General features: G+C 44.2%; 4 protein-coding genes across 12 annotated transcripts; all 4 read right to left on the bottom strand.

Annotated features, from left to right (window-relative positions):
• Positions 1 to 1564: 1564 nt before the first annotated feature.
• On the bottom strand, positions 1565 to 4609 carry LOC101938985 (ferritin heavy chain A-like). Its single transcript, XM_005289772.2, has 4 exons — positions 4442 to 4609; positions 3627 to 3773; positions 2557 to 2682; positions 1565 to 1817 (listed from the first exon to the last, which is right to left on the bottom strand). The coding sequence occupies exons 1-4, from the start codon at positions 4541 to 4543 to the stop codon at positions 1662 to 1664; spliced, it is 531 nt and encodes a 176-aa protein (XP_005289829.2). The 5' UTR covers positions 4544 to 4609; the 3' UTR covers positions 1565 to 1661.
• Positions 4610 to 8477: 3868 nt separating this feature from the next.
• Positions 8478 to 11520, bottom strand: LOC101938710 (ferritin heavy chain A-like). The gene is made up of 4 exons (XM_005289771.4): positions 11335 to 11520; positions 10035 to 10181; positions 9397 to 9522; positions 8478 to 8720 (listed from the first exon to the last, which is right to left on the bottom strand). The coding sequence occupies exons 1-4, from the start codon at positions 11434 to 11436 to the stop codon at positions 8565 to 8567; spliced, it is 531 nt and encodes a 176-aa protein (XP_005289828.2). The 5' UTR covers positions 11437 to 11520; the 3' UTR covers positions 8478 to 8564.
• A 3079-nt stretch (positions 11521 to 14599) lies between these two features.
• Positions 14600 to 19303, bottom strand: LOC101938174 (ferritin heavy chain A-like). 9 transcript variants are annotated; one of them, XM_065567004.1, is made up of 4 exons: positions 17179 to 17319; positions 16171 to 16317; positions 15554 to 15649; positions 14600 to 15036 (listed from the first exon to the last, which is right to left on the bottom strand). In XM_065567004.1, the coding sequence occupies exons 1-4, from the start codon at positions 17257 to 17259 to the stop codon at positions 14893 to 14895; spliced, it is 468 nt and encodes a 155-aa protein (XP_065423076.1). In that variant the 5' UTR covers positions 17260 to 17319; the 3' UTR covers positions 14600 to 14892. The 9 variants fall into 9 exon arrangements, with proteins under 9 accessions (XP_065423076.1, XP_065423083.1, XP_065423084.1 ...); XM_065567011.1 differs by having other exon boundaries at positions 14608 to 15036; positions 17309 to 19303; XM_065567012.1 differs by lacking the exon at positions 17179 to 17319 and adding an exon at positions 17326 to 19303 and having other exon boundaries at positions 14608 to 15036.
• Positions 19304 to 19453: 150 nt separating this feature from the next.
• On the bottom strand, positions 19454 to 26034 carry LOC101938449 (ferritin heavy chain A-like). Its single transcript, XM_005289770.5, has 4 exons — positions 25811 to 26034; positions 23925 to 24071; positions 23131 to 23256; positions 19454 to 21230 (listed from the first exon to the last, which is right to left on the bottom strand). Exons 1-4 carry the CDS (start codon positions 25925 to 25927, stop codon positions 21075 to 21077), a joined length of 546 nt encoding a protein of 181 aa, XP_005289827.4. The 5' UTR covers positions 25928 to 26034; the 3' UTR covers positions 19454 to 21074.
• Positions 26035 to 27859: the final 1825 nt, after the last annotated feature.

The raw sequence follows: 27859 nt of genomic DNA, 5'->3' as shown, positions 1-27859 counted from the left end.
TTGATTCTCAGTCAGGTAGTCGTCGTCCTCCAGACCCCACTCATTCACACCCTGTCATAGCATCTCCATTGCTGTTTTGGAGGCAGAAAAGCTTAATGTCACCTAGGTTAATTGATTATTAGCCACTCATGTCTCTACTGTCTAACAGACCCACCTGCACACTGAACATGATCTGAGACAACATAATCCTGTTGAACACCTCCTAAGGGAGGCTCTGAGGAGATGAAGAGTACCCCTCTACGCTAAGGAATTACTATACCCATTTTGCTAAAGGGGAAGCTAAGGCATATGGCAGGTTAAGTTACTTAACCAAGACCACAAGGGAATTCTACAGCTGAACCAGGACCTGAACAAATCTTTCCCCAAGTCCCAGTCCTGTGTCTTCTCAACTAGATCATCCTTCTACCAGAGATGCTCACCAGTGCCTGATGTTGAGCTATGTCAATGATAATCCCCTCTCAGTCTGAGCACAGGCTTCTGTTAGAAACCAAATCGGCCACCTCCTTGATGGTTAGTCGGTTAAGCTGCCCACAGCAGATGGCTGGAAGCATTTGGGAGGCCTACAGAGAACAGGTGGAGTTTCAGATGTATGACATAAGCCTAGCTCTTATCACAGAGTAGGATCTCCCAGCCACCCCTGTATTGGCACTATGACACATACACTAGGCCCAGGGTGGGGGGGGGGGGAGGAGAAAAAGAGGAGTGTGTTATCTGTTCCCTAGACTCTGGCTATGTTATGCCTTGTTCTAGCAATCTTACTGTAGGATTGCAGTGTTTATTCCCCCTTCCAGAAGGGGGGGGGGGTGGCAGTGAGTAATTGGAAGAGAATAAGCTCTCTCTGGAAGCCAGACTACCCACATCTGAGCTACAGCCTTCCACAGGAAGGGGGTTTTATTTGCCCACATCCACACTAAAGAATGAAGGATATTTTAAATGACACTTGCCAGTTTGGTTGCTGAATGAACTAGGTTCAACTCCAGCTCCTTGTTACATAGCTGTGGTCATCTTCAGTGCTGCAGAAGCCAACTAACCCAATGTAGGCAAAAGAGTCAGATAGCAACTCTAATCTAGAGTTTGTTGTAACTACGGTGGTACCATATTTGTGTAGGGTGAAGCACCTCACTGAAGAGGCTACCAAAAGCACCTTGTGTTGGGGGCAAAACAAGACAAATAGGAGGCTAGCCCAGTACAGTTTAATGATTTAGTTCTGCAATTGATTTAGTGTATGACACCTATGTGCTTATAGACAGGAAAAAACACAAGCCTGTCTTATGGCTATTTCCATAAGAAACTGTACCTGAAGCCTTAATGATGCATCATCTCAGTATGTTTTGATAGTTGGCTCTTGTGTGGCAATGATGAGACCATGTTTCCCTCTTGTCCAAGCTGGATAGACTTTAATAAAAAAAGCAAAAACACACACCTGTGACAAAAACTTGTAGGGTTTCAAAGTCATACTCCATGACTCTTCCTAGATGTTCCCTGTTCATGAGAAGCATCTTACTAATAGAAGTAGACTAGAGCAACAAATAAAAGTAGAAACTAAGTTGCTGGACAAATAGCAAATTTTATTTTGAGGATATGCAGATATTGCAACTCACAAGCAGCTGTAAGAGACAACAGATCAGGACTGCACTCTAGACAGCTTCAGAGTTTGGAGCTCAGTTGCTCTCCCCCAGGGTGTGCTTGTTAAACAGGTACTCTCCCATGCCATTCTGGGGTACTCCCAGGCGCTTCAGGTTGGTGACATGGTCTCCCAGCTGCTTGATGGCCTTCACCTGCTCCTCCAGGTAGTCAGACTCCAGGAAGTCACAGAGCTGTGGGAAACAGGGAGGGTTAGGATGAACTTATGCCTGCTCAGACATACAGCATTGCATTGTTTTATGGAGTTGCCAGCCAGGCATCAAGCCACAATGCCAGCCAGGTAGTGAAAGCTAATTGCAGTCAAACTCTCAGTCCCCAGATGCTCCTCTCATGCAAGTCCCTGAAAGTCTGGGAGGGAGGGTCAAGAGGGCATTCTGCAGCCATTTAGCTCCCACTTACTGAGACAAGAAACTAGTAGGCATTCATGCTACAGTGATGGCTCATTCAAATACCTGGATAGATTATAGTAGCTTGATCATACAATGTTTCTCCTCTATGGGTCTATGACTTCCCCCACCACATCCTAGGTCTCTTGTATAGCTATTTGCCATACAAGACAGCTTTGTCACCCTTCCCTTCATGTGTAGCTATAGGGACCAGTCATTTCATGACTTAATCTATCTTGTGACCCTGCCATCCCAAAACATTATCTGGTTCATTCTTTTACAGTAGGTTGGGACAGTTGCTTTCTATTTGCTTATTTGTATCCATAAGAACCAGAGGGAGACCTTCTAGCCATGGTTATGTCAGACCAATTCACTTTTGATGCCCTGACCACAGAAGTCAGACACTCCCTAGTTTTAGAGAGAGTTCTGGGGTCTGCAGAAGCCAGCCAGCTTCTGGACCATGTTCAGTATAGTATTCAAGCCACAGCCACTCATGAACAGTATTCACGTCTCCTCCTCCACTCACATGGGGGTCATTCTTCTCTGTAGCCAGCTTGTGCAGGTCCAGCAGGGCCTGGTTCAGCATCTTCTCCAGCTGCAGGGCACACTGCAGGGCCTCCAGACTGTTCCCCCACTCATCCCGCTCGGGCTTCTGCGCAAGAAAGTAATAGTTAATCTGGTCCTGCCTCTCAACAATTCCAGTCTCATTTAGCCAAAATGAGTTTCTGTCTTATGCTGGGGGATAGAAAGAAATTTGGATAATGCACAGGTTCAGCTAAAAGAGCTGAGACCCCTTCCCAGGACTGCAAGGAGGCCGACTAGTCCCCAGATGCATGCAAGGCCACCCTGCTGCTGAATGGCTCCTGCCCCCTCCATTATCTGAGCTCCCAATTATCCAAATAGTCCTCCATGCTATTGGACAATCAGCATATAGCCAAAGTCTCCATTCACTGGCACATGTGTTGTATTAAAAGTTTTCCCCTCCCCACCCTCAATTGTTTTATCTATAAAGTGTAGCTAAACACTGGGGAAGGGGGAAAAAAAAAGAGAGTGTGGGGGGAGTAGGATAGGAAGAGGATGGACAAACTTTGTGAATTATAATAATGCCTGCTAGAGTGTTCACAGAAATCTCTATTACCAGGGTTGGTGTAGACCACAGAGTAGAATTCTAGCCCTAGCCTTCAAAGAGTTTGACAGATGTGGACAAGAGATACAGATCTTCTGCTCCTGATCCATAGGTCTCAGAGAGGACACCCTCAATGGAGGATATGAGAATACCTAACTTTTATGCAGTACTTAGCAGATCTTCAAGCACATACAAGGAAGTCAATATCATTATCCCCATTTCACAGATGGGGAAATTGAGGCACAAAAAGATTAAGCAACTTGCTCAAGGCCACCCACCCTGGGAGTAACAAAACCAGGAATAGAATCCAGGTTGCCTGAGTCCCATTCCAGTGCTCCATTCATAAGCCCTACATTTTATTCTTGCAGGCCAGTGAGTCATGCTTATGACATGGAAAAGTTACTTAACTCCTAGAGAATTTAGGGGAGCAGTGGGATCCCTCAGAATCTCCTCTTAGATTTGTATCTCACCTTGATGTCCTGCAGGATAACACGCCCTCCTCGCTTGTTCTGGTATTTCAGGAACTTCTCTGCATGCTCCCGCTCCTCATGGGACTGCTCCTTCAGGAACTGGGCCATGTGCTTCAGGGCCACATCATCACGGTCAAAGTAATAGGACTAAGGAAGAGTATCAAGTATTAACAGACATCAGTCATGGGACAAGGATAAAACACTTTATTGCACATTGGAAGGAACTGTTTTTCTGTAGAGAACCTCAGTGTAAGGAAAGTTATGTTATCTCACTCTTCCTCTGAAGAAGGTTATACACAGAAACTCAAGCATCTCTCACCAATTGAAGGTGGAGTACATACATAAAGGCCTCCCCACTTACCCTACCAAGAAGCATTACTATTATACTTCTGATACTGCTGCCATAGGGACCTCAGGTTGAGTGTTTGTAGCTCTTCCTTTGTCTTTAATAGATGTGCTGCATGGGCAATGGTCAGTCCTAGCAACCTTCTACCCACAGCAGTTAATGCTAATAAGTACCAAACAGGTCTCAGAAGTGGCTATAGGGAAAGAGTACAAGTGACTATTTTTTAAAACATAGTTTTGCTATTCTATTTCAATATGAAATTTTTTTATTAAACATGCAACAGAGAGTCCTGTGGCACCTTTAAAAATAACAGAAGTATTGGGAGCATAAGCTTTCGTGGGTAAGAACCTCACTTCTTCAGTTTCTTAAACATGGTTCACTTACAAACAATTACCTTAATATGTCTATAAAGGGCATTTCTGTCTGCTTTCTAACAGCTCTAGCCTCTGAAAAGAGAGGCAACACTCACCAGGGACAGATAGACATAGCTGGCATACAGCTCCAGGTTCACCAGGCGATTCACAGCAGCCTCACACTCAGCATGGAAGTTTTGGCACACCTGGGACTCCATTCCTCCACTTGCAAGGTTTTTGCAGTAAAGTATGAGCAATAAGCTAAAGCTTAAAACAACTTCTCTTCAAGCACAAAACTCACAACTCCTCACCCACACAAAACCTGGTCCACGCCAGCTGCTATTAATAGTGTTCAAAGCCAGGTGTGGGTGTGACTGACAGCTGTGGCTGCCCAATGGAAACACCCTTCCTTACCAAGGAACCAGGTGGGGCTGTGGGTGAAGCTGTTTCTCACTTTCCACAGGTAACATGACCTGGCCAATTAGCAGCCTAGGCCCTGCAGACAGGGGAGACAAATGAGGAAAGTTCAACAGACAAATCCAGTGTGGGGATGTATCATCCCTACACCAACCTAATGAAAAGTTCCATGAGGAGGTAAGGGTCACGATGGGACTCTTGCCAGGTAAACAAATCATGGCCTTATGTAAGGCCCCCTGGTGGTCTAGGATTATATAAGATGATCATGGCCTTATGTAAGGCCCCCTGGTGGTCTAGGATTATATAAAATGATCATGGCCTTATGTAAGCCCCCTGGTGGTCTAGGATTATATAAGATGAGGTAAACAAATCATGGCCTTATGTAAGGAACGGTTGAACCAATCGGTGTGGGGCTATACATGTGATAAACACATGATTCTCCTTCTTGTCCAATCCGTAGATGTGTGATTATAGCCTAATTGTGTTATGTAAGGTTGAGAAAAACTATAAAAGAAAGCTTGCAATAAACAGAATTCAGATTCAGCCTGCAACCACAGTGGTCGTGTGCTTTATGCGCTCCGCATGGAACCCCACAATCCAGTTTCCCAATAGCTCTGTAAGGAAGGGAAGGAGGAGTAGTGGGGTGTTTGGAGGACAGACACTATGATGATGGCTGCCAGATAAGTACCTAGATACTTAACTTAGGGATATACCATAGATTAGACAAAATGCTCTGTGGAGTGAACATCTTTCCTATGACATTTCCAAAGGGAGGCACGAGCCCTTCTGCTATCTGAAATGTTACCTAACACAGCTGGTGTTATATGGAGAACATGGAAAGGACCTTGAGGTTTATCATAAGATAGGGCACAGGAGGAAAAGTCAAGATCAGGAACGTCACAGCAGCCGGGACTGTGCTTTTCTTTATGTTTGTACAGAACCTAGCACATTGAGGGTATTAGCAGAAATGAATAAACAACAACAAAAACTATAACATGGACAATGGGGAAAACATGGAGCTCCAGAGACTCAAGGAGAGAGTGAGGGGCCGTGTGGGAGCAACAGCCATGTGGCACGTAGCAGCAGGGGCATATGAAAGTTGGCAGCGATGATCACAGAAACAGAAAGCCAAAGGTAAAGCTGACCACAATTCATAAAATTGCACTTAAAGGTGTCAGTGACAATAAAGGGTTTTTAGTGGCCAACTGCAGCATGTTGTTCCATTATTACATTTCCAGTTGATGGGGCTAGCACAGGGGTGGGCAAACTATGGCCCGTGGGCCGAATCTGGCCCACAGGATTGCCACCCCCGTGGCACTGCAGGGCTAAGGCAGGCTCCCTGCCTGCCCTGGCCCTGTGCCACCACGTCCCTGGGGGGTGGGGCAGAGGGCTCCATGCATTGCCCTCGCCTGCAGGCACTGCCCCCCGCAGCTCCCATTGGCCGGGAACGGGGAACCACAGCCAATGGGAGCTTTGGGGGAGGTACCTGCAGCAAGGGCAGTGCACAGAGCCCTCTACCCCCCTCCTTTCCCCAGAGATGTGGTGCCAGCCACTTCCAGGAGTGGCACAGGGCCAGGGCAGGGAGACTGCCTTAGCCCTGATGCCACCGCAGAGCCACTCAAGGTAAGCGGCGCCAGGCCAGAGCCCGCAGCCCAAGCCCCTCCTGCACCTGCAGCCCCCTTCTGAACTCCAACCCCAAGCCCCTGCCCTGAGCCCCCTCCTGCACTCTGCACCCCCTCCCCTGAGTCCCCTCATACACTCCACACCCCTCCTGTGCCCCAACCCCTTGCCCCCACCCTACATTCATAGCCCTGTATGCAACTTCCCCACCCCAGATGTGGCCCTTGGGCCAAAAAGTTTGCCCACCCCTGGGCGAGCAGCATAAATATGTAAGCAAGTGTTTTGAAGAAACAGGCAAACCTGGGCTGTAGGACTCCTGTGACCCACCTGCAATGATTTGATATCCGACATTTTTCTTCAATAAAAGATTACAGTATTTCCAACTTTCTTTTGCTGCCTTTTATTCCAAATGGTTACTGGCTGCATATTCACTACATAATACAGCCCCTTCCCCCTCCGCAACACACACCCCTTATGCCAGCATCTGCCTGCTAGCAATATATCAGGCCTGTCGGCAAATAACTAAATTTAAAGAGAGCCAGTGGCAGGAGCTACTGTCTCTCTCAGTTGTCTCACTGATTTTGATTCTCTGCCTTTCACTTCTAATAAATGGATTTTCATAAGCAGGGGAAGAATCTGATCCTGGTTCTGCTCAACCCCACATCAGAGGGTAAAATGAGAGGAGACCCCTTTGCATTCTTATGCCCAGTAGAAGTGGGAAAAATCAAACCATGAATTTTCTGAGTAACTTGTAATATCAGATAGTCTCTGTTGACATTCAACCAGCTTGAAAAAAGCTGCTTATTACGGTCAATGTCTATTTGCAGAGCTAACTTGAGCAGGCTCGCAGTCACAGTGTTGCCCACAGATGCCTAATACAATGCAGATGCAGAACTCCAGGCTGCTCCGTGTCAGCTGTAGTTCAGGGGCTGGAACAAAGATTTCCAGGCAGCCCAAGTCATCTCAACTGGTCTCTCCTGTTAAGGGCAATAATAGGAGCAGAACAAAACTGGCAACCGCTTGTCCCTGCCATTCTTCTGTTTATCACCTATCTCAAGCCAGCATCTGATTAGATCCCAACCTTCAGCACCTAAGTATTAAGCCTCCCTAAGTAGCCAAGGTGGCACTAAACTCTTGTGAGCTGGCCTAAGAGGGGGAAAAGAATAGTTTCCTATTAGTAAACGGAGAAAAGTGTTGAATTCTGTTCCATACTGAAGAGGAGGGGAGTCCATGGCATTTGGTTTACAGCGACACTAGCCAGCACGAGCTAACTACAAGCAAAGCTCACCTCTCTCAGGCCTACAAATAGCAATGAAAGCTGAGCAGCCAGTGTGCTGTCCCCTCACACACACTCTCCTTTGCCCAGCAATATGGTGCCTGGTTCTATGTTGCGGGGGAAGAGGGAACATCTGAAAATATTGATCCTTGCGGTGTACTTAAGCTCCTCTGGCAGGAAGCTCTCCAACTGCTGTTTTCATAAAGCTAGCACCACAGCCCTGCACATGTACAGAATCCATCTGTGCTTTAGACTAAGGAAGGGTTTGTTTTTATAAAAAAAAAAGTTGCCTAGAGCCGTGTCAGAAGACCTCTTATGAGACAGTACATGGACAGCGCTAGCTGAACACTTTATAGCTGCTTGCAGGGGCAGGTTATGTTACATGACATTCTGCCTAATCAGAATCCTAGAACAAAAAATTTTTCCCCACTCAGTACCCGCAGCAATGCTTGTGAGTGTACCTCACTGATGTAGGGATACTAACTGGAGAATCAACAGTATAACAGCCTTGGGTGGTAGGCATAGATCCAGCTTAGCTTAAGTGACTTTAAGAAGATGCAGAAACTCCTACACCTGCAAATAAGCTGCATCTGTTTAGCCTACCACTCACAGGTTAAAACAGCAAAGGATGGGAATGACCATCCAGCTGTGGTAGAGTGTGCTCCCTTCCAGATGTATACTATAGTGGGCACAACCAAGAAGCGTGTTATTTTATCTACAGTAATTGCTAGGGCACTCACTGGATGTGCAGCCCCTGTTTGTGTGTAGTGTAATTAGTGACACATACTCACTGAAGCCAATTTAACACTAAGAAAGGGCAGAGTCAGGTTACAACTGAAAGCCATGTTTTATTCACATTTAGCTCAATTCTTGTTTCCTCTACATACAGATGAGCCACCAAATAAGCAATATCCCTCGAGTCCAGTTCAACTGCTCTCCCCCAGGGTGAGCTTGTCAAACAGGTACTCTCCCATGCCGTTCTGGGGGACTCCCAGGCGCTTCAGGTTAGTGAGGTGGTCTCCCAGCTGCTTAATGGTCTTCACCTGCTCCTCCAGGTAGTCAGACTCCAGGAAGTCACACAGCTGCAAAAGAAAAGCAGAGGGTTAGGAGGACTATGCTGGTTACAGATTTTTGTAGCTCAATAGTTTCAGTCACATGTCACAGCTGCAAGTGTCTCATGGCATACTCCCAAGGTGGGACCTCCATTTTCAGCAATGATACTGCTTCTTGTACAGTGTTTGTCCAGAGCAATAGCACCACTGACCTTAAGCCTGGATGAGGTGTCCAATAAGGAATTGTAGGGGGTGATAGCAAGGAACATGGAGTCATTGTATTAACCTCATGCAAGGCAAAACAAAATCCCAATCCCATCTAAGATTAGAGCTCAAGGAAGAGCAGGCCATATACAGTCACTTTAATCCAAACCCTAATTGTAGGAAGAACAAGAGTACTTGTGGCACCTTAGAGAGACTAAAATTTATTAGAGCATAAGCTTTCATGGATTGCAGCCCACTTCTTCGGATGCATATGAGGCAAAACATAAGCAGAGGTGAAGGGCAAAGAACTGTGAGAGAGAGGGTCCAGGAAGGTTTCTCTCCAGTTCTTGATTTATAGCATGTTTCCTCTTCACTCCCACCTACCACACCATGTAGTTTCTCCTCAAATGAATCACAACGTTCAAATTCTGAACCTCTCCTACTCATCTGTTCCAAAGGAAATGGCGATTGCCATTTTCCCCTTCTCTAGCCAGCCACTCACATGGGGGTCATTCTTCTCAGTCGCCAGCTTGTGCAGGTCCAGCAGGGCCTGGTTCACCCTCTTCTCCAGCTGCAGGGCACATTGCAGGGCCTCCAGGCTGTTCCCCCACTCATCCTGCTCCGGCCTCTGTAGGAGACCAGTAATAGAATGGAAACACTTTCACTATTAGAAATGGATCCCAGCTTCCTTCATCTAGGAGAATTACCTTATTTGCTTAGCTCCTTGCTATACTGCCTCTTGTGGTTCAGCAATTTTATTCTCATGCTTTTGCTTAGAAAAGCAGTATTTTTTTCTGACCCACAAACACTTTAGAATTAACAAAGGGCCACTAGCTGTGCAGTCTCCTCACACAAAGGACACTTCAGCCATTCAGAAGAAAGAAAAACCAACCACAATAGTGTCCATTTGAAAACGGAGCCCAATACATGCTAGGTAAGAAGCAGGAAGTAAACATTTCTTATTCTTCAAATGAGCACCAGGACAATGGGCTGATCAGGTAGTAGATTATGGCTCTTTTACAAAGGAGAAATTGATGCCACTACCAGCCTATGCAGGTTCACACAGCAAGAAATGCTGAGCTACTGTCCTAGAATCTTCAGTCTACTCTCCTGTTTGGGTGATTACTGACTGTCTCTCACCTTGATGTCCTGCAGGTGAATGCGTCCCCCTCGTTTGTTCTGGTATTTCAGGAACTTCTCTGCATGCTCCTGCTCCTCATGGGACTGCTCCTTCAGGAACTGGGCCATGTGCTTCAGGGCCACGTCATCACGGTCAAAGTAGTAAGACTGGGGAGGAAGACAGGAAATGAATGACATTTGACAGTAATAAAGTATTGTATCACAGAAAGTTTCTCACTGTGAACAGACTATTCATGTGGCTTTCATTGTTCTAGGCAGCAGCTCTTCAGCTGTAGGGATAGAGCCTTCCCCATACCTTCACTGTGCTTACCTACTACAGGAAGAAGCAAGCTATACACCTTCAGATGAAACCAGACAGAGAGAAGGGCTTCTGAAAGTTCTTCCCATACTCCAGAACTTACAGAGAACCTAAATCCTTTTACTTCATCCACATAGCCCACTGCCTCACATTCCTGCAGGACATGCAGGGGGTCAGACCAGATGATCATAATGGTCCCTTCTGACCTTAAAGTCTATGAGGACATTTTCAAGGCAAAACACAAGTAGTGTTTCAGGGCTATACAGATGCAGTACTGATTACTGGGTTTACAAGTAAGAAAGCTACTTAGAAAAAGAAGCCTGGAAGAGCATATCCCTTTTTCTGCCAGATCCCAGCTATATAAAGTCTGCCAGCCAACTAGTGCTAGGTTGTAACTACTCACAGACTCTTTGCTTCCCACAGCAAGCTGTAAATTAAAGCAATGCCATTAGACAAAAGAATCTAGTTGCTAGTTTTCTCCCATACACTTAACAGGGCTGGGAGTTGTTTGTGCTGTTATATAGAGGGATCTCTTCCCGCCCCCCCCCCCCCGACCATGGAATCGTTTTCAGACCAACTTTGCAAGTTACAAACAAGAGGAGAACCATTACTTAACTATGGCTTAGGAGCAAGCAGTTGTCCAGCATGAAGATATTTCACTAGCCACTGAATTAATAAAGAGAAAGGATTAGTGGTTCACAAAACAAAGTTGAACATAATGACCCTTCTAGATCTTGAAGAAAATGAAGAATCAGTCTCCAAGGTTACTAGTTTAATAGCTGATCTATAGACCTCTATAAAGGGAAATTTTTATCTTGGCCTAAAGTTTCTTCAGGAACAGCTACTTGGAAAAGGTACTCAAGGGTTTCAACCCAGATAATAAGAGAAACCTCAAACTTATTTTAGTATAAGAACATGAATCCCCCTAATGCAAAAAAAAAAAACCACCCACATACCCAGTCCTGGATACACAGAAACACTAAAGAAGAGAGAAACACTCACCAGGGACAGATAGACATAGCTAGCATACAACTCCAGGTTCACCATGAGGTTCACAGCAGCCTCACACTCAGCATGGAAGTTCTGGCGCACTTGAGACTCCATTCCTCTCTTTGTGAGCTTTAGCAGTAAACTAACTCTGGAATCAAGACCTAGACAACCACTACCACAACAAGACTACCACCTACACTGTCACAGTTGCTATTAATACCCTTCTGAGTCACACCTGGGTGTGATTGGCAGCTGTTGCTGCCCAATGGAAATCTCATTCGCATCAAGGAACCAATGAGCATCCAGGGTGGGGCTGTTCCTCACTTCCCACAGATGAAGGGGTGATTCAGTAATATGACTTGACCTGTTACCATGACCACCCCTTTGGTGTATGGCAGCCAGACACAGAGTGACAGGCTCAGCAAATAAATCCAATAACACCCTGTGGGGAAGGAAAGGACAGAGGTGTTAGGGGGTGTCCGGAGGAATGTTTATATAGGTGCTGAGTCACTATGATAATAGAGGCTGTATAAATGCCCATACAGAATAGATACACATGAGATTAGATATATGTTCCTTGGACTGTACATGGCTTCCCATTTCTTGTGACATTTCCCAAGGAACACCAAAGCCTCTCAGGTATCTGAAATGTTGCTTAATGCAACTCCCTGTTCTGTTCTATGGAGAACTCTGAAATCCCCTCTGTTCAGATCTGTCTCTAGTAGGCTGGGGTTTCTCACAGGAGAGACTGTGGTAGGAAAGCACAAAGGCTGGAGCATCACAATGGAGTGTAAACGGGGATTGCGCCTTCCCTCATATTTGTGCAGCACCCAGCTCGTTATGGGCACTACAAAGGAAAAAATAACAACAGCAAAAGTACAACCGGGAGAGGACAGCTCAAGCAGTGCAGTGGAGACCTAAGGGAACTGGAGGGACACAAGGGGAGCCCCGGGGATATAGATTGGAGCAGCCAGCATATGTGAAAATGGCAATGATTCCAACAAGAACAGCCATCTAATTATTCTTGTGGCAATGCAAAAACAGAATATCCTGCATCCCACTTGTTTTGCAGAGGTCTGTTCCTCCTGGCTAATGTCAATGCAGCAAGTCTGTCTGACAGAGCATTGCAAGAAGTGACTGAATACTCAAAAACCCAACTACAGGCAAAGGTGCTGGAACTAGGGGTGCTGCCCCCCCCCCCGGCTTGAGGTGGTTTCCATCATATACAGAGTTTACAGTTTGGTTCAATGGCTCTCAGCACCCCCACTATGAAACTTGTTCCAGTCCCCCTGGTTGCAGGATCCAGTTTTCCCTCAAAGGGTCACAAGTTCAGAGGCACTGGGAAATCCCTCTCTCTGCCATCCATATTTCTTAACCACAAAATTTAAAAACAAAATGAAGCACACACTGATAGGTCTTCTCTTCCATTCAATCCTAGGAAGCAGCTCTTAGCATCAGGAATGTATCCTGCTGCATACCAGAGCCACATCAGAGAAGAAAGTGACAGATGACCCTTTGGCTAATGCATGCAGTGGAGGGATGTGGGAGTCAAAGAATGGAGTTTCTGAATCGTCTGTAAGGGCAATACTCCATTTACATAGAATATCTCACATATTAAGCCATCTTGGAAATCTGTTCCTCCCAAATTAAACATAGATTTAAAGCAGGATTCCCTTTGTAAACAACTTCAAAGAGACTGGGAGTCACAAACTGTACCTTGATACTGAGCAATGAGTTGTAGAAAATCAGTGACCTTGAACACTGGTGCTGGTACCAGATCTCACACGGAGGGAGGGGGGCAGCAGAAAAGGCAAAGAGCAACACTGACAGCAGCTTGGCCCTGCTACTCTTCCAGTTATCACTATGCTAGAATATGAGACGACACAGAACCCAGCTTTCAATAACCGTGTGTTTATTGACGGCCTCATGTGTCTATGTAGCTCTCCGGTGCTGTGTTACTCCATGCAGGATATTTGAGGACAAACAGGTTTCAAGCTGTCACCTTCTTTAAATCTTCAATTAAACCTTCTGTAAACCAAATGGCATCAGCCCCATCTCTAACTTCCCAACAAAGGTAATGTAATGTCTTATTCAAAACCCAGCTCTCTTTGGGTAGAAAGAGGCTATTCCAAAGGCACCTATCACCCTAGTATCTACTAAGCCAAGAAAAAAACCCTAAAAATGGAAACTAGGTTTTCTTGTTTGTTCTTGCTCCTCCCCCTACTTTGGAAGACAGATGCCCTGAGTGTTTGAGTCCCCCGCCCCCCCTCCTTTTTTTTTCCAAAGTACTATTTTATCTCATTTACCCTAGCAAGGGGTTCTGTAGCTGTGATCCTGCCACAGAACAAAGGAGCAGGATTGCACCTTTGTCTCCTGACATGTATTTACAATATTAGCCTGAAGCAGGTGAGTAGGTTCCAGCCAGAGCGGATATACATATATAGTATCCAATGAGAGGATGGTCTAAGCAGGAGAGATCTCAGAGACCACCCACGTGCACAGAGATTTCCTGACTCAGGTGGAGTAGCAAGTATATGCAACAGTGAGTGGGTCTAGCCTCAAGTAACAAAACTATCTTGGTCCCATGTGCTCCCACGACCAGGGAATTTCTAAACCTAGTAACACCAATGGCACAATTCCTCAGCTGTTAGGAAGCTCAGGAGAAGAGAGGGTGCTCTGCCTCTCCTTTATCTCACACACACACACACACACACACACACAGCAGTATCCAGTTATCCCACCCCGCTGTCTCAGCTAGCGATAGACTATGATTAGTAGTCATCCTCACAAGGGCCAATCATCATTCAAAGGTATTGACTGTGGAGCACCAGGCTTATAGCTATAAAGGACATGGGTAGAGGAAACACACCTATGGCAGCAGGTGACAATCCTGAATAAAGATAGTCCTTATCCCTCTTTGTGGGGCAATAATGGCCTCAAACTACATGTTAAATGGGACATGTGCCTGTTGTGGGATGCAGCTGCCATTTAGGCACATAGGGGCACTTCAGTATGATTTAATATTAACACTACCAGCTGAACAAGTCTTCATCTGTAAAAAGCAACAGAGGGTCCTGGGGCACCTTTAAGACTAGAAGAAGTATTGGGAGCATAAGCTTTCGTGGGTAAGAACCTCACTTCTTCAGATGCAAGTCTTGCATCTATCTTGTCTTGCATCTGAAGAAGTGAGGTTCTTACCCACGAAAGCTTATGCTCCCAATACTTCTGTTAGTCTTAAAGGTGCCACAGGTCCCTCTGTTGCTTTTTACAGATGAAGACTAACACAGCTACCCATCTGATACAAGTCTTCATCTGTGACCCAGAAAGTGTGGGCTTGCAGCAAACCAGGCACAGACAGCCATCCATCCATCCATAATATGGCATACAGTCATTTCTGCCAGGGGCACACAACAGGGATGAGTTTAATTAGAGCACCCTGTAAGCAAAGTCAGACACACCACAAATGAGCACCATATTTTATTCTCAGACATTGCAAATAAGGCAATACAACTATGCACTGGTAAGCCAGTACACTGGACTGGTTCTAAACCATGAAGTTCAGCTGCTCTCCTACAGGGTGAGCTTGTCAAACAGGTACTCTCCCATGCCTTTCTGGGGCACTCCCAGGTGCTTCAGGTTGGTGAGGTGGTCTCCCAGCTGCTTGATGCCCTTCACCTGCTCCTCCAGATACTCAGACTCCAGGAAGTCACAAAGCTGCAGGAGGATTACAAATAGGAGTTAGAAGCACAGATTTTTAGCCATTGCAGGTACTCATTAAATGGCATTATCTTGTGAGGGGACCTCAAGTTTGAGAGATGAACAAGTCTGTCGTTAGAGCTCTCTTACTGTCTGCAAAGAAGCCAGTCTGGATCATGTCCCTAGCAATGGGGGCTGTATGAATTTTGGAAGGTGCCCCATCAGTGCATGAGAAGCTGTCGTTTCCTTAAGGAGCTGCAGCACAGGGCATGACATATAGGTATATGACTACACCATATGAAAGGAGACTGGACTCTTCCTGTCCATCATCTTTATTATAGAAATATTCACCCTTCCACCACACCTTGAGAAAGGAGGCTTGGGAAATAGGTTCCAACACTTGCCTTTTGGAAGGTCTGCCCTACATAGGTCCCTCTATGGTCTATGCGGCTTCCCAAATCTACCCCAGTTGTCTTTTCTGAACCACTGTAGGGAAAGGCAGCTGTTTTCCCCTTCTTAGTCCCAGTTCACTCACATGGGGATCATTCTTCTCAGTAGCCAGGGCCTGGTTCAGAGTCTTCTCCAGCTGCAGGGCCTCCTGGCTGTTTCCCCACTCATCCCGCTCTGGCTTCTGTGCCAGAGAACAGATTCACATCCTGCAGTGAGATACTCTCACCTTGCTTCTCAGCAGCAGCATTTTCATTTACAAAGCACAAGTTTTCATTCCCTGGAAGTTGCATTTATTTCAGTTTTCTTTCCTCATTATAGGAGAAGATAATGCAGTTAGGTGCAGGGAAATAGCAAAAGAGAAGAAAAGTTTCTCCTGGCCCCTCAAGTTTGGTCAGAGCTCATGTACACTTGCCAATATTAGTCATTTGAAGCTCTAGTCACGGAATAATGGCCAATGCTACACTAGCTATTGCAGCCCTAGCCTTTCAAAAAACAATGTCCTATGTTATTTGTTATCCTTTTCTTTTTCTGCTAACTGAGACCTCTTCCGTCACTGAGAGGCCTATGGCTGATTATGTGGAGATGACTTTTTGTGGCAAGGCCAGCATACCATGTTCTGTGCTATTCCCCTATTACTTAGCCCCTTTCCCTGGGGAGTTCAGACTAGCAGTTCCATTCTTGGATACAGAAATTCTCTCCCACCTGGATGTCCTGAAGGACAATACGCCCCCCTCGCTTGTTCTGATATGTCAGGAACTTCTCTGCATGCTCCCTTTTCTCCTGGGACGGCTCCTTCAGAACCTGGAGCATGTGCCTCAGGGCAACATCATCATGGTCGAAGTAGCGGGACTGGGGAGAAGTAGAAGATATTAACAAAGACCTTTGTCATGTGATGTCAGATATCCATAGGAAATTTTCCTTCCAATACACAAAGGGGAACTTGACTCTAAGGAGAGTTATTCCCAATTAAATCCACACAACTTAACCCATCATACTGCTGATGTTGCTACTAACATGAACCTCACACAGAAGGGCTTTTGAGTGCCTGAATTTGACAATCTTCTACACCCAACAGGTACACTTCATAGCTCTCCTTGGGAAGTAAAGTATTCATCAACGCAAAGAATATGCTAATTGAGTTAGTTAACTCCCCCCATAGCCAAATTATTTTGTTTTATAGAAGCTGAGATAACCCTAATTAGTTATTTAGGGGTCAAATTCCCACACATAGCTTCGCATACCTATACTCAGCATAGTTAGTTGCCATACCAGTCCAAAAGAATATTTAATATTACTAGAGCAACCCTTTTAACCGAAATATTTAAAGGTGGTCAGGGAGAAGGCCACATTTTAACATGAATCCCAGTAACTGAACTGAAGTCAGCTTTGGAACAAGAGATTCTATGAACATAAAGCTCAGTGCATTCCAGTAAGCTGTTCTTTTAACCCCAACCCAAGACATTTGGAACTGACTGCAAGAGAGCTTTCAAGAAGAAGATGAGGCATTTAGCAGGCTGCCAAGTGGTTCTACTATTCAATGTAAAAACTGATAAGTTACATCTTTTAAAAATATAGACTAGTTATTAAGTTTTAGAGAAATGGCTTCATATGTATCTCAAGAACACTTCTGTCTACTTCCTTTTCTCTGAAAGAAAAATAAACACTCAGCATAGACAAATAGACACCACTGGCATACAGTTCCAGGTTCACCATACAGGTCACACCAGCCTCACACTCAGCAGGGAAGTTCTGGCACACCTGGGACTCCATTCCTTCATAAAATAGAAACATTAGCAGTAAAGTAAATCTTAAGCTAACTTCCAGTCAAACACTCTTATACAAAATCCCACAAGTCACCAACTCCACAAAGCCTCTGCTTCCACAGCAGGTTTTAATAGTGTTCAAAACCAGGTGTGGGTGTGGTTCACTGCTATTGCTGGCCTAAGAATCAGTAAGGACTGTGGGTTGGGCTGTTTCTCAATTTCCACAAGTAACATGACATGGCCTATTACCACATTTAACACAGACGGGGGGCACAAATGAGCACAGTTCAGCAGATGAATCTAATTTCTCACAAGGCTTTGTGAGCAAGGGAAGGAGTAGTAATGGGATGTTTGAGGAAATAGGTTGAGACCCTATGATGATTAGATTAGATAAAATGCTCTCAGGAGTGTCCCTCTTTCCTATGCCATCTCCAAAGGGAGGCAAGGGTCCTTTCGTTTTCTGAAATGCTGCCTAACACAGCTGCTGTTACATCAAGAACATTTGAAATGGGGAATCACCAGTGAGCAGGAGTGTTTCTAGTGGAGTCCCACAGGGCAGCTGTTTTGATCCTATGCTATCTGACATTTTGAAGAAAGACCTGGAAGAAAACATCACGGATAAAGTTTGTAGATGACATAGAAATTGTGGGAATGGTGAATAACGAAGAGCACAGGTCACTAATACAGAATGATCAAGATCTCTTGGTAAAAAAAAATATTTTAATAGGGCTAAATGCAAATGTATACATCTGGGAACAAAGAATGTAGGCCATATTTACAGGATGGGAGACTCTATCTTGGGAAGCAGTGACTCTGAAAAAGATTTTGGGGTCATAGCAGATAATCACCTGAACATGAACTCCCAGTGCGATGCTGTGGCCAAAAGTGCTAATGCGATCCTTGGAGGCATAAACAGGGGAATCTCAGGAAATAGTAGAGAGGTCATTTTACCTCTGTGTTTGGCACTGGTGCAATCACTGCTGGAATACTTTGTCCAATTCTGGTGTCCATAAGTCAAGAGGGATGTTGGAAAAATTGGGGAGGGTTCAGAGAAGAGCCACATGAATAATTAAAAGCCTGCCTTATAGTGATAGACTTAAAGAGCTCAATCTATTTAGCTTTACAAAGAGAAGTTAAAAGGGTGACTTGATTACAGGGTATAAGTACCAGAGAAAGGTGTAGACATTTCTAGCAGAGAAAGGTCTGACATGATCCAGTGGCTGGAAGTTGAAACTAGACAAATTCAGACTGGAAATAAGGTGTACATTTTTAACAGTGAGAGTAATTAACCATTGGAACAATTTACAAAAGGTAGTGGTGGATTTCCCTCACTGACAGTTTTTAAATCAAGATTGGATGGTTTTCTAAAAGATGTGCTCTAGGAATTATTCTGAGGAGTTCCCATGGCCCGTGTTATACAGGAGGTCAAGCTCACTGAACACAGTAGTACATTCTGGCCTTGGGATCTATGCATCTATAAATCCCCTCTCTTCAGATGCCTGGAAAGGACCTTGAGGTTTGACATAGAAGAGACTGGGAAAAAGTCAAGAGCAGAAGGGACACAGTTCAGTATTAACTCTTGGAGCAGGAGATGGGCTTTTTGTTATATTTGTACAGCACCTAGCACATTGTGAGCACAACAATAACAACAAACAAGAAATAAACCAAAATAGAACATGGAGAACAGGGAAAACTAGAAACTCCAGAGGCCTAAGTGGAGAGGGAAGGACTTGATGGCAATAAACAGCAGCACAGGCCTAGGAATATTGGCAGTGGTGGTCACAGGAACAGCAAGCAACATTTGTGGCAAGGGTAAAACCAAACCTGATGCATCCTATTGCACTTGAAAGAGTCAGTAGATAATCAGAGTGTGTTTTCCATTATTAAATGTCATGCTGGGGCCAGAAGATGAAATATGTGAGTGTGTTTTAAAAAACAGGCAAAAGTCCCATGACCCACATGCAATGATTTCTCACATTTTTTTTTCCAGTGAAAGGCAATGCCTTGCTACCTTTTTTATTCAAAACATGTTATGGGTGCACCTTCAAAATGTCATGTACTGATGGCACCTGGCCTCTGTCAGTGCAGGAGGTCTGTGTGGGAGTGAATGAATTTTAAGAAACACAGTGACCGGAGCCATTGTCCCTCTGGCTGTCACACTGAGTTTTCTTCTCTGCCTTCCACTCCTTTAAAAAAAAACAAACAGGTTTTAGCATGTAAGGGAAAAGCCTGATCCTGGTTCCTTCCACAATCACACCAGAGGGTAAAAATTAAAGGAATTCTCCCCACTTCCCTTGATGATCTCATGCACAGTGGAAGTGGGTAAATCAATTAATGAATTTCCTTAATAGCCTATAATAGAACAGTCCCTCTCAGCCAATATTCAACCAGCTTGAAGATCTGCATTCCACATTTTTATTATGGGCAAAGCTAATTCAAAGGGATCAGGATCACAATGTTGCAAAACAACATCCAAATACACCCGAGCAACCAAATTTCTGCCAATCTGTTATTTATCACCTGCAGCTCTGCTGCTGGAGCAAAGATTCCTGGGCAGCCCAAACTGTCTTAACTAGCCTCTCCTGTGAAGGACAGTGATGGGGAAGGGAAGGGAAAGGAACAAAACTGGCAACATCTTGATTATCAGCATTGGATCAGACCTCCCCCCCGCCCCATAGGTGGCACTAAACCCTTATGAAGCGTTACACAATAGAAAATAGAATTTTTTAAAAAGGTTTCTTGTTGGTATCTATATGTCAGTGAGTTTAGCTCTTTTCCTTCCAAGGAAATAAAAGACAAGGAAGCCATGGCATTTACCCCGTGTCAACAGTGGCCAGAACAAAGTAGCTACTACACACCAAGATCACTAATCTTTCATACTGATGCCTTAAACACAGTTACTCAACTATTTCTCACCACCTGTATGGTGCCTTTTTAGACAGGAGAACTCAATGCTAAGAGAGCATTGCAGAGATTATCTTTGAACACATTCAGCCTGGCGTGGTACCTGACTTCATTCTCAAGGAGCTCTACAACCATGGTTCTCATAAATCCAATGTCAGAGCCCTGTCAACAGGAGGGATACCACTGTGCTTATGAAAGGTTCCTCCCTCCCTTCAACTACAGCTTTCTAGGTAGCTTTTGACAAAATAGCGTCTCTGCCCATTGCAAACTGCTGCCTATAAGAAGTCAGAAGAACAGTCCTCTTGTGACAGGTTACCTGGAAAGCTCTATTTGAGAGGCACGAGACTACTTGCAAGGGCAGGCTAGTACAAGGCATCATTCTGCTTAATCAGAATCTTAGAGGTAAGAGATTTTCACCTACTACCTGCAGTGATGGGGCGGGGAAGGGGGAGAGAGAGAATCTCACTGGTGTGGAAATACTGCCTGGAGAGCCAACAGTATGGCGGACTTGAGTGAAAAATAGAGATAGGTTGGTTATTAAGCGACTATAAGAAAATGAGCTCATTTGTACATGCAGTAGTTTCTGAACCCGTTTAGGGTAGTGGTTGAGGGATAAGACAGGAAGTGATTGAGCCTTCAACTATGATTGAGAGTTACGTTTCAGCTTCCTGCTGAAGTGGGTATAGTCAAGAAGCATATGCATGTTATTAATGTGCAGTAGTTAGAGCACTAACAGTATTCTGAGTTCTATTGCCTGTGAGTACAGCAGAACTAGACATGTAAGCCAGTTCACTATAGCACAAAGTAAGGCCCAAAAAAAAAAAAAAAATCAAGTTACAACTGAAAACCATGTTTTATTCACAATATTTAGCGTTCAGTCAATTCATCTTCTCTGTGCACAGAGGTGTCACCAAGCTAGGCAGTATCTCAGAGTGAAGTTCAGCAGCTCTCCCGCAGGGTGTGCATGTCAAACAGGTACTCTCCCATGCCATTCTGGGGCACTTCTAGGCGCTTCAGGTTGGTGAGATAGTCTCCCAGCTGCTTGATAGCCCTCACCTGCTCCTCCAGGTAGTCAGACTTCAGAAAGTCACATAGCTAGAGAAAGAGGCAGTAGTTTATGAAGAACAGGTATCACCTGTTCTACTGTACTGTCACCTGATGTTTAAGTGATAGGTGTAGAGATGACTAAAAATTGGAATTTCAGTCCTATGAAGTTTTGCTATTTCCACATTTCATCCCAACTCAACTAGTAGGCAAGGTTCCAAGGGAATAAAAATGGATAAGGAGGAGGAAGGGAAAAAAAAAAAATCAGGAGAAATCTGAAAGAAACAATATTAATGGCATAACAGTAAACTATCATAACTAAAAAAAAAATCAAATGCACAAATACAAAATGGGAAGTAACTGGCTAGGCAGTAGTACTGTGCTGCTGAAAAGGAATTAGGAGTTATAGTACATGACAACCTGAATATGAGTCAACAATGTGTTACAGTTGTGGAAAAAGCGAATATTCTGGGGCATATTAACAGAAGTGTTGTGTGAGAGACACACAAAAGAGATAGTTGCCCTCTTTATTCAGCCCTGATTAGGCCCAAGCTGGAGTAGTGTGTCCAGTTCTGAGTGCCGCACTTTAAGAAAGAAAGATATGGCTACATCGGAGAGATTCCGGGGGAGAGCAACAAATATGGTAAGAGGTTTAGAATACCTGACCTATGAAGCAAGTTTAAAAAACTGAGCATGTGTAATCTTTAGAAAAAGAGAGTGAGCAGGGATCCATAAGTCTTCAAATATGTTAAGGGCAGTTATAAAGAGGATGGTGATCAATTGTCATCCATACCTGATAGGACAAGTAGAAACAGGCTTAATATGCAGTAAGGGAGATTTAGGTTAGGTATTAGGAAGAGCTTTCTAACTGTAAGGATAGTTAAGCCTGGGAAAGGCTTCCAGTGAGACTGTACAATCCCCACCATTAGAGATTTTAAGAACAAGTTGCACAAACATTTGTCAGAGATAGTCTAGGTTTACTTGGTCCTGCCTCTGTAGAGAGAGCTGGACTAAGTGACCTCTTGAGGTCCCTTCCAGCCCTACATTTCTATGAGTCTAGCTCTGGATGGAAGCCTCAAAAAAATGGGAGTTTCCTAATCAGGACAAAATTCCACACCCATACCCCCATTTCAGAAACACGCAACATCACATTTTGACTAAGTTTGACATGGAACCGATCTGCCTGAGCTGCTGGGATGTCTCATGGGAGTTGGCGTTCTGGTGCCACATGCCTCCATAAGCCTGAGAACTCAATCAGACAACATTCCATGAATGACACACCACTGTGATTCAGCCAGAGAGGAAATGGGTGTACCATGTGAGTTGTAGCATGGACAGAGCACCCTGCCAACAGAAGAGAAGAGGGACACGAGTCACCTGCAACCCCATGGCAGCTCAGGATGAGAGATTGTGTTACAATGACCCAAAAGTTAAATTGTTCAGATTCTCCCCTCCTCCCCCCGCCAACAGAAATCTGAAAGATATTGGTAGAAAGATGTTTCTCCAATGGAAACTTTTCAATTTTGTAGAAACCACATTTTCCATCAAAAATCATTGACAGCAGATTCCGGTCTTGCTCTAATTGTGGACCAGATCCTCATTTAGTAGAAGTCACTTGTCAAACCAGCATAGTTCCATTGAGGACCTGGGCCTGTTTTTCAATGCAGGGTTGAGTGCCAAGCAGCCTGTTCATGGCCAACTACATAGGGCGAGGTATTGTGTAATTGAGCTCTTGCAGTTAAAATGCCCTCCATTTTGTGAGGTTACCATTACATGGTGGAACTGCTAGTCAGGGAATCTCAAACAGATAAAGGTCTTCTAGTTTGAAAGATTCTAAATAGGCCAACAGCCACTGTGGTCATATTAGAAATCTCCCAATCCCCACCCAGAAAAGGTAGCTTATGTTCCCATATACATCTCTGCTTCAGTCTCAACTCCCACACATACTCACATGGGGGTCATTCTGCTCTGTAGCCAGCTTGTGCAGGTCCAGCAGGGCCTGGTTCAGCATCTTCTCCAGCTGCAGGGCGCATTGCAGGGCCTCCAGGCTGTTCCCCCACTCATCCCGCTCAGGCTTCTGTACAAGCCCAAACAAAGTTATGTGCCCTTTAACAAATGGCCTTCTAGCTTCACTTACTGAAATCAGTGCCATCTGTAGCATGCAATACCTCTGTTTGGCCAAGCCACACTGCTTCACTTGATATCACCTGGGTGCCTCACTGGCACAGGGAGTTCATTCCCCCTCACTGAAGCTTTCACTAGGCTTTTGTTTCACTTGTTTTCTTAGTTATTCCTATTTAAAGTAATATGCCTCAATGCTGTATCAGACTGTGGTAACACCAGTTAGAGCTAAAATTTACTCAGGCTGGTGGGCTGCAAGCTTCTTGCATTGGTAGACCTGTAGGACTATCAACTTGGCAGAACATTTACCTTGGTATTCTAGACCAAATACTTTCCTGAAACCACCACCTCTTTACCACAAAGATTAGCGGTTGCCAGTCACCCCTCTCCTTCAAGCAAGGACACTAATATATCTACTTCTGAAGCCCATACCTCTTGTCAGAGAGCTAGACAAACAGGTCAGCTAGCCAACTATTTAGAGAGCTGTTACTTGAGCTCATCTGTCATACTCCTGTAGGAGTTCATCAATTACAGCCAAAAAGTATACCTAAAACAAATATTTAGACTCCTGTTTGAATGCTTAGTGCCAGAGATCTTTCTCTTGCACCCTGATTGGTTTCTCACCTTTATGTCCTGCAGGATAATACGTCCTCCTCGTCTGTTCTGGTATTTCAGGAACTTCTCTGCGTGTTCCCTTTCCTTGCGGGACTGCTCCCTCTGGAACTGGGCCACGTGCCTCAGAGCCACATCATCACGGTCAAAGTAATAGGACTGGGGAGAGGGACAGGAGATCAATGGAGGCAATTAGACCTAAAGAGGGACTATATATTCATATCATCTGTCATTAGACAAGTGTACCGCTACCTGTTTATGTGTAATAAGGTGTGTATGGAATAGACATTGTCTGAACATCAGTGTAGGAATTGCCCAACTCTATAAAACCTGTGACCCATCTACTAGCTAGCATCAGTTACTTCAAAGGAAGGTCCAGGACCCACACAGTAGGCACAGGTGATGCAATCTGCCTCCTCATGGAGGTCTCATCCTAAAACTAAGAGGAGATTGGCTTAAATATGAGGTTTTTATCCATTCCAATACTTCTGTATTATCTGTTCTAACGCTAGATATTCTTGTTATCCATATAACTATCCAATCCCTCTTTGAAGATTGAAAAAATTCTTGGCCTTGACAACATCTGTGGTAATGCATCCCACAGTCTAATTACACATTGAGTGAACAAATACAGCCTTTTAACAGTTTTGAATTTGCTACCATTTGCTTTTGTTGAATTATGTCCCCCATCTCCATACAAGGACACACTGAGCTGCTCACTGAGCAGATAGCTTCATTGAGTTATCGACAATGAACACAGCCACACAATTTTAAAAGCAACTGAAACATTAAAGTGCAATAGAGGCATATATTCTTAGGTGATTAATACAATGGGAATTACAGTTACAGCCCCTTCCCTGCTACTGACTCTGCTCTGGAGCCACCTCAGATTTAGAGCTCTCTTTTCCCTACTTCCTCCTCCACACTCAGTCCAACCACCTGCTTGGAAGCACTGAATGGCTATAGTGTAACATGGGAAATGTAGTTCTCTATTCCAGGCTCCCGGGGTGGACTACAACTCCCATGAGGCACCATGGCAGCTCAGGCAGATGCAGGTCACGGTCAAACATTTGGAGTGTTCAGGCAAAGTGTTGCCGTGTTTCCTAATTGAAGCTTTTTGTTTTACAAAAGTGTCACAATTTTATCCTGATTCAAGACAAAAAACAAACGTTGAAATATCAGTTTTTCCTCAGAAGAATAAAATTCTCATTTTCAAACAGGTGTGCTGCCTGGAATCTGCATACTGCTAGATAGTAACAATATACAGTTCAAATTAATCTATAAGCTCCCTATGCCAGAATGGGGTGCTCAGTTTTGGGCTACATTTTTTCAGAAGTTATAGGAAAACTGACCTGAGTGGAGTGTAAAGCAATAAGTATATTGGGGGACTACATTAATTAAATTAGAAAGATTAGAAGGGCTGAATATCTATAGTTTGCTTTAGAGATGACCAAGATGGACTTGCCATGTCCATCTGCCCTATAGATATTTGACAAGTATAGGCACCAAGTATGACAAGACAGTTAGGCTGGTGTCTTGGAGGATAGCTAGGAATTATGCACAGAAATAGACTGAATATCACAAAAGACTTTTGACAAGATTTATTAGCCTGTGCAAATCATGATTTAGGGCTTTGAAATCTGTACAAACTAGCCACCAAATTTAAAAAGAGAAAAAGTATTATGAGAAACAATCCAGATTTAGCAGAGAGATCTAACACATCTCAGTACTTATTATTTATATATATATATATATATATATATAGTAATTAAAAAAAAAAAACCACACACACACTTCTAATTTTTGCACCAAACAGCTGCAGTTAAAAATATTACTCAGGAAAAGAACTTTTAGAAGTGCTTCTGTTTTAAACCATTAAGCATACAGCCAGCACTCACCATAGAGAGATATACATAGCTAGCATACAGTTCCAAGTTCACCATCCGATTGATGGCAGCCATGCATTCACGATGAAAGTTTTGACACAACTGAGACTCCATTACACTACTACTCATAGCTGGATCTAAATTTCAGTATAAACTAACAATTTAAACACCCCTGAACCCAGAGTCTGGGTTACATTCCACATCTGGCATTAATACTCTTCAGAGTAGAATGGATGTGCTTGTCATGGGCTCTCCAACCAATTGAAATTTCTCCCCTCTTCCAGGAACCAGTCAGCATTCTGGGGATGGTTTGTAACAGAATTGCCCCAGCTGAGCGGATGATTCAGTAATATAGAGCACCTGTTGTCCTGTAACTTTAGGGGTTTATTGATACTTTCTTAGAACAGCATAGTCACTACAGGAAAATCTCTGGTTTTCTTGCACTGAGTGCAAAGAAAATGGGTTAGTAATTACACCCAATTGCCCAAAGAAGAAGAGCGAGAATGGGAAGTTTGGGGGAATTATGCCTGTAATGGCATGTCTTATTGTTTCCAATACTATCTTTTGAATGGTGTCAAGGTTACTTACCTACTAGTAAAGCTGTGTGATAATCTGCCTGTTATATGGAAAGCTCTGAAGTCCTGCTTCCCCTGAACCACTCAGTTCAGGGGTCTAGACCTGGAATTTTGGATTGACCCATTCTAGAATGGAGCCAGCTGCAATGTCCAGACCCAGATCTGAACATCCTCAGAGTTCAGTTATTTTGGGATGTGGGGTTTTGGTTCAGACCCATCTCTAGTTTCTGTACATTCAGATCACCTGATGTCTGTCACAGAACAGTGATAGCGGGGATATCAGAGAGCAGTGAGGTGAAATCTGAGGCAGGGACAAAGGAAAGCAGCAGAAACAATCAGGAACTGCTGAAACAGTTGTAAGAATCTGATGTACCTGACAGGAGCATCTTCAGAACACAGAGGAATAAGAACAGTCAAGACATAGAAGGATAGGGGGGGGAAATCAAACTGAAGCGAGAATAAGAAGAATGTGGCACGATGTGACATGCTAATGCATTTGTAAATATCAGGAGCTTAAGTAGAAGTGTAGTAACCACTGTGGCCATCTTGGTTCACACACTGAGGATTGAATTGGAGAACCTCCAGAACTTAAACATTGAGCTACTACAGTTTGAGTTTAAAAGCTAAAGCTTTCTCAGTGAGGCTGTAACAGACTCATATCCTCTATGAAAGGGACACTGAGGCAGACCTATAACACACACTCACCCATGGGTTACATAGCTGTGTTTGTAGTTCTTGATATTACAGATGAGTTCTTCATAGGGTACGCTCTCTTTTTGTATCAGAGGGGTAGCCGTGTTAGTCTGAATCTGTAAAAAGCAACAGAGGGTCCTGTGGCACCTTTGAGACTAACAGAAGTACTGGGAGCATAAGCTTTCGTGGGTAAGAACCTCACTTCTTCAGATGCAAGGCATTTTTAAACTCAAACTTGCATCTGAAGAAGTGAGGTTCTTACCCACGAAAGCTTATGTTCCCAGTACTTCTGTTAGTCTCAAAGGTGCCACAGGACCCTCTGTTGCTCTCTTTTTGGATTTTCTGATGGTAGCTGCAGAAACAGAAACATCCATGACCAATTTTCTAAGAACACCAGAAAATGGAGCTAATGGATCTATTGGAGAACGGGCATTCCAATATATTTTTGCAAAAAAGGCACCAACTCAAGGAACACTCATTTCATTTATAAAAACATGTGTATTATACATATGATGGAGAAATTGTTCACCGGGGCACATGGTGCCATTGGATTCATTCTGCACTGGTAACTTCCTCAGCTCCCCACTATTTGATTTCCTTTCTCAGGAAATATCCCTTCACCCAATAAGTCCGGGCCTAGTTTTCAGGAACAAACTCTACAGAACTCAGTTAAACAATACAATTCAGACTTATATTTAATAGGTTATAGACTATGTAAAGTAAACAGGTGGGTGAAAAAACTCAGCTGCCTACACAACCCTCATTTCTCCCCCAACTCTTACATGTGCTTTGG

The sequence above is a fragment of the Chrysemys picta genome, chromosome 14 (assembly GCF_011386835.1).
Source record: "Chrysemys picta bellii isolate R12L10 chromosome 14, ASM1138683v2, whole genome shotgun sequence".
NCBI classification, from domain to species: Eukaryota; Metazoa; Chordata; order Testudines; family Emydidae; genus Chrysemys; species Chrysemys picta.
The sequence above is the reverse complement of the archived record's forward strand: the minus strand, read 5'-3'. Positions and strand labels throughout refer to the sequence as shown.

Excerpts from the sequence above, each read along its gene's own strand:
- LOC101938985 (XM_005289772.2), bottom strand. The coding sequence starts at position 4,543 with ATGGAGTCCCAGGTGTGCCAAAACTTCCATGCTGAGTGTGAGGCTGCT. Across the intron at positions 3,774-4,441 it reads GCTATGTCTATCTGTCCCTG|TCCTATTACTTTGACCGTGA; the intron begins GTGAGTGTTGCC and ends ACTCTTCCTTAG. Across the intron at positions 1,818-2,556 it reads CAGAGAAGAATGACCCCCAT|CTCTGTGACTTCCTGGAGTC; the intron begins GTGAGTGGAGGA and ends TGTTTCCCACAG.
- LOC101938710 (XM_005289771.4), bottom strand. The coding sequence starts at position 11,436 with ATGGAGTCTCAAGTGCGCCAGAACTTCCATGCTGAGTGTGAGGCTGCT. Across the intron at positions 10,182-11,334 it reads GCTATGTCTATCTGTCCCTG|TCTTACTACTTTGACCGTGA; the intron begins GTGAGTGTTTCT and ends CTTCCTCCCCAG. Across the intron at positions 8,721-9,396 it reads CTGAGAAGAATGACCCCCAT|CTGTGTGACTTCCTGGAGTC; the intron begins GTGAGTGGCTGG and ends TTTCTTTTGCAG.
- LOC101938174 (XM_065567004.1), bottom strand. The coding sequence starts at position 17,259 with ATGTTTCTATTTTATGAAGGAATGGAGTCCCAGGTGTGCCAGAACTTC. Across the intron at positions 15,650-16,170 it reads TTGTCCTTCAGGACATCCAG|AAGCCAGAGCGGGATGAGTG; the intron begins GTGGGAGAGAAT and ends TCTCTGGCACAG. Across the intron at positions 15,037-15,553 it reads CTGAGAAGAATGATCCCCAT|CTTTGTGACTTCCTGGAGTC; the intron begins GTGAGTGAACTG and ends ATCCTCCTGCAG.
- LOC101938449 (XM_005289770.5), bottom strand. The coding sequence starts at position 25,927 with ATGAGTAGTAGTGTAATGGAGTCTCAGTTGTGTCAAAACTTTCATCGT. Across the intron at positions 24,072-25,810 it reads GCTATGTATATCTCTCTATG|TCCTATTACTTTGACCGTGA; the intron begins GTGAGTGCTGGC and ends CCCTCTCCCCAG. Across the intron at positions 23,257-23,924 it reads TTATCCTGCAGGACATAAAG|AAGCCTGAGCGGGATGAGTG; the intron begins GTGAGAAACCAA and ends GGGCTTGTACAG.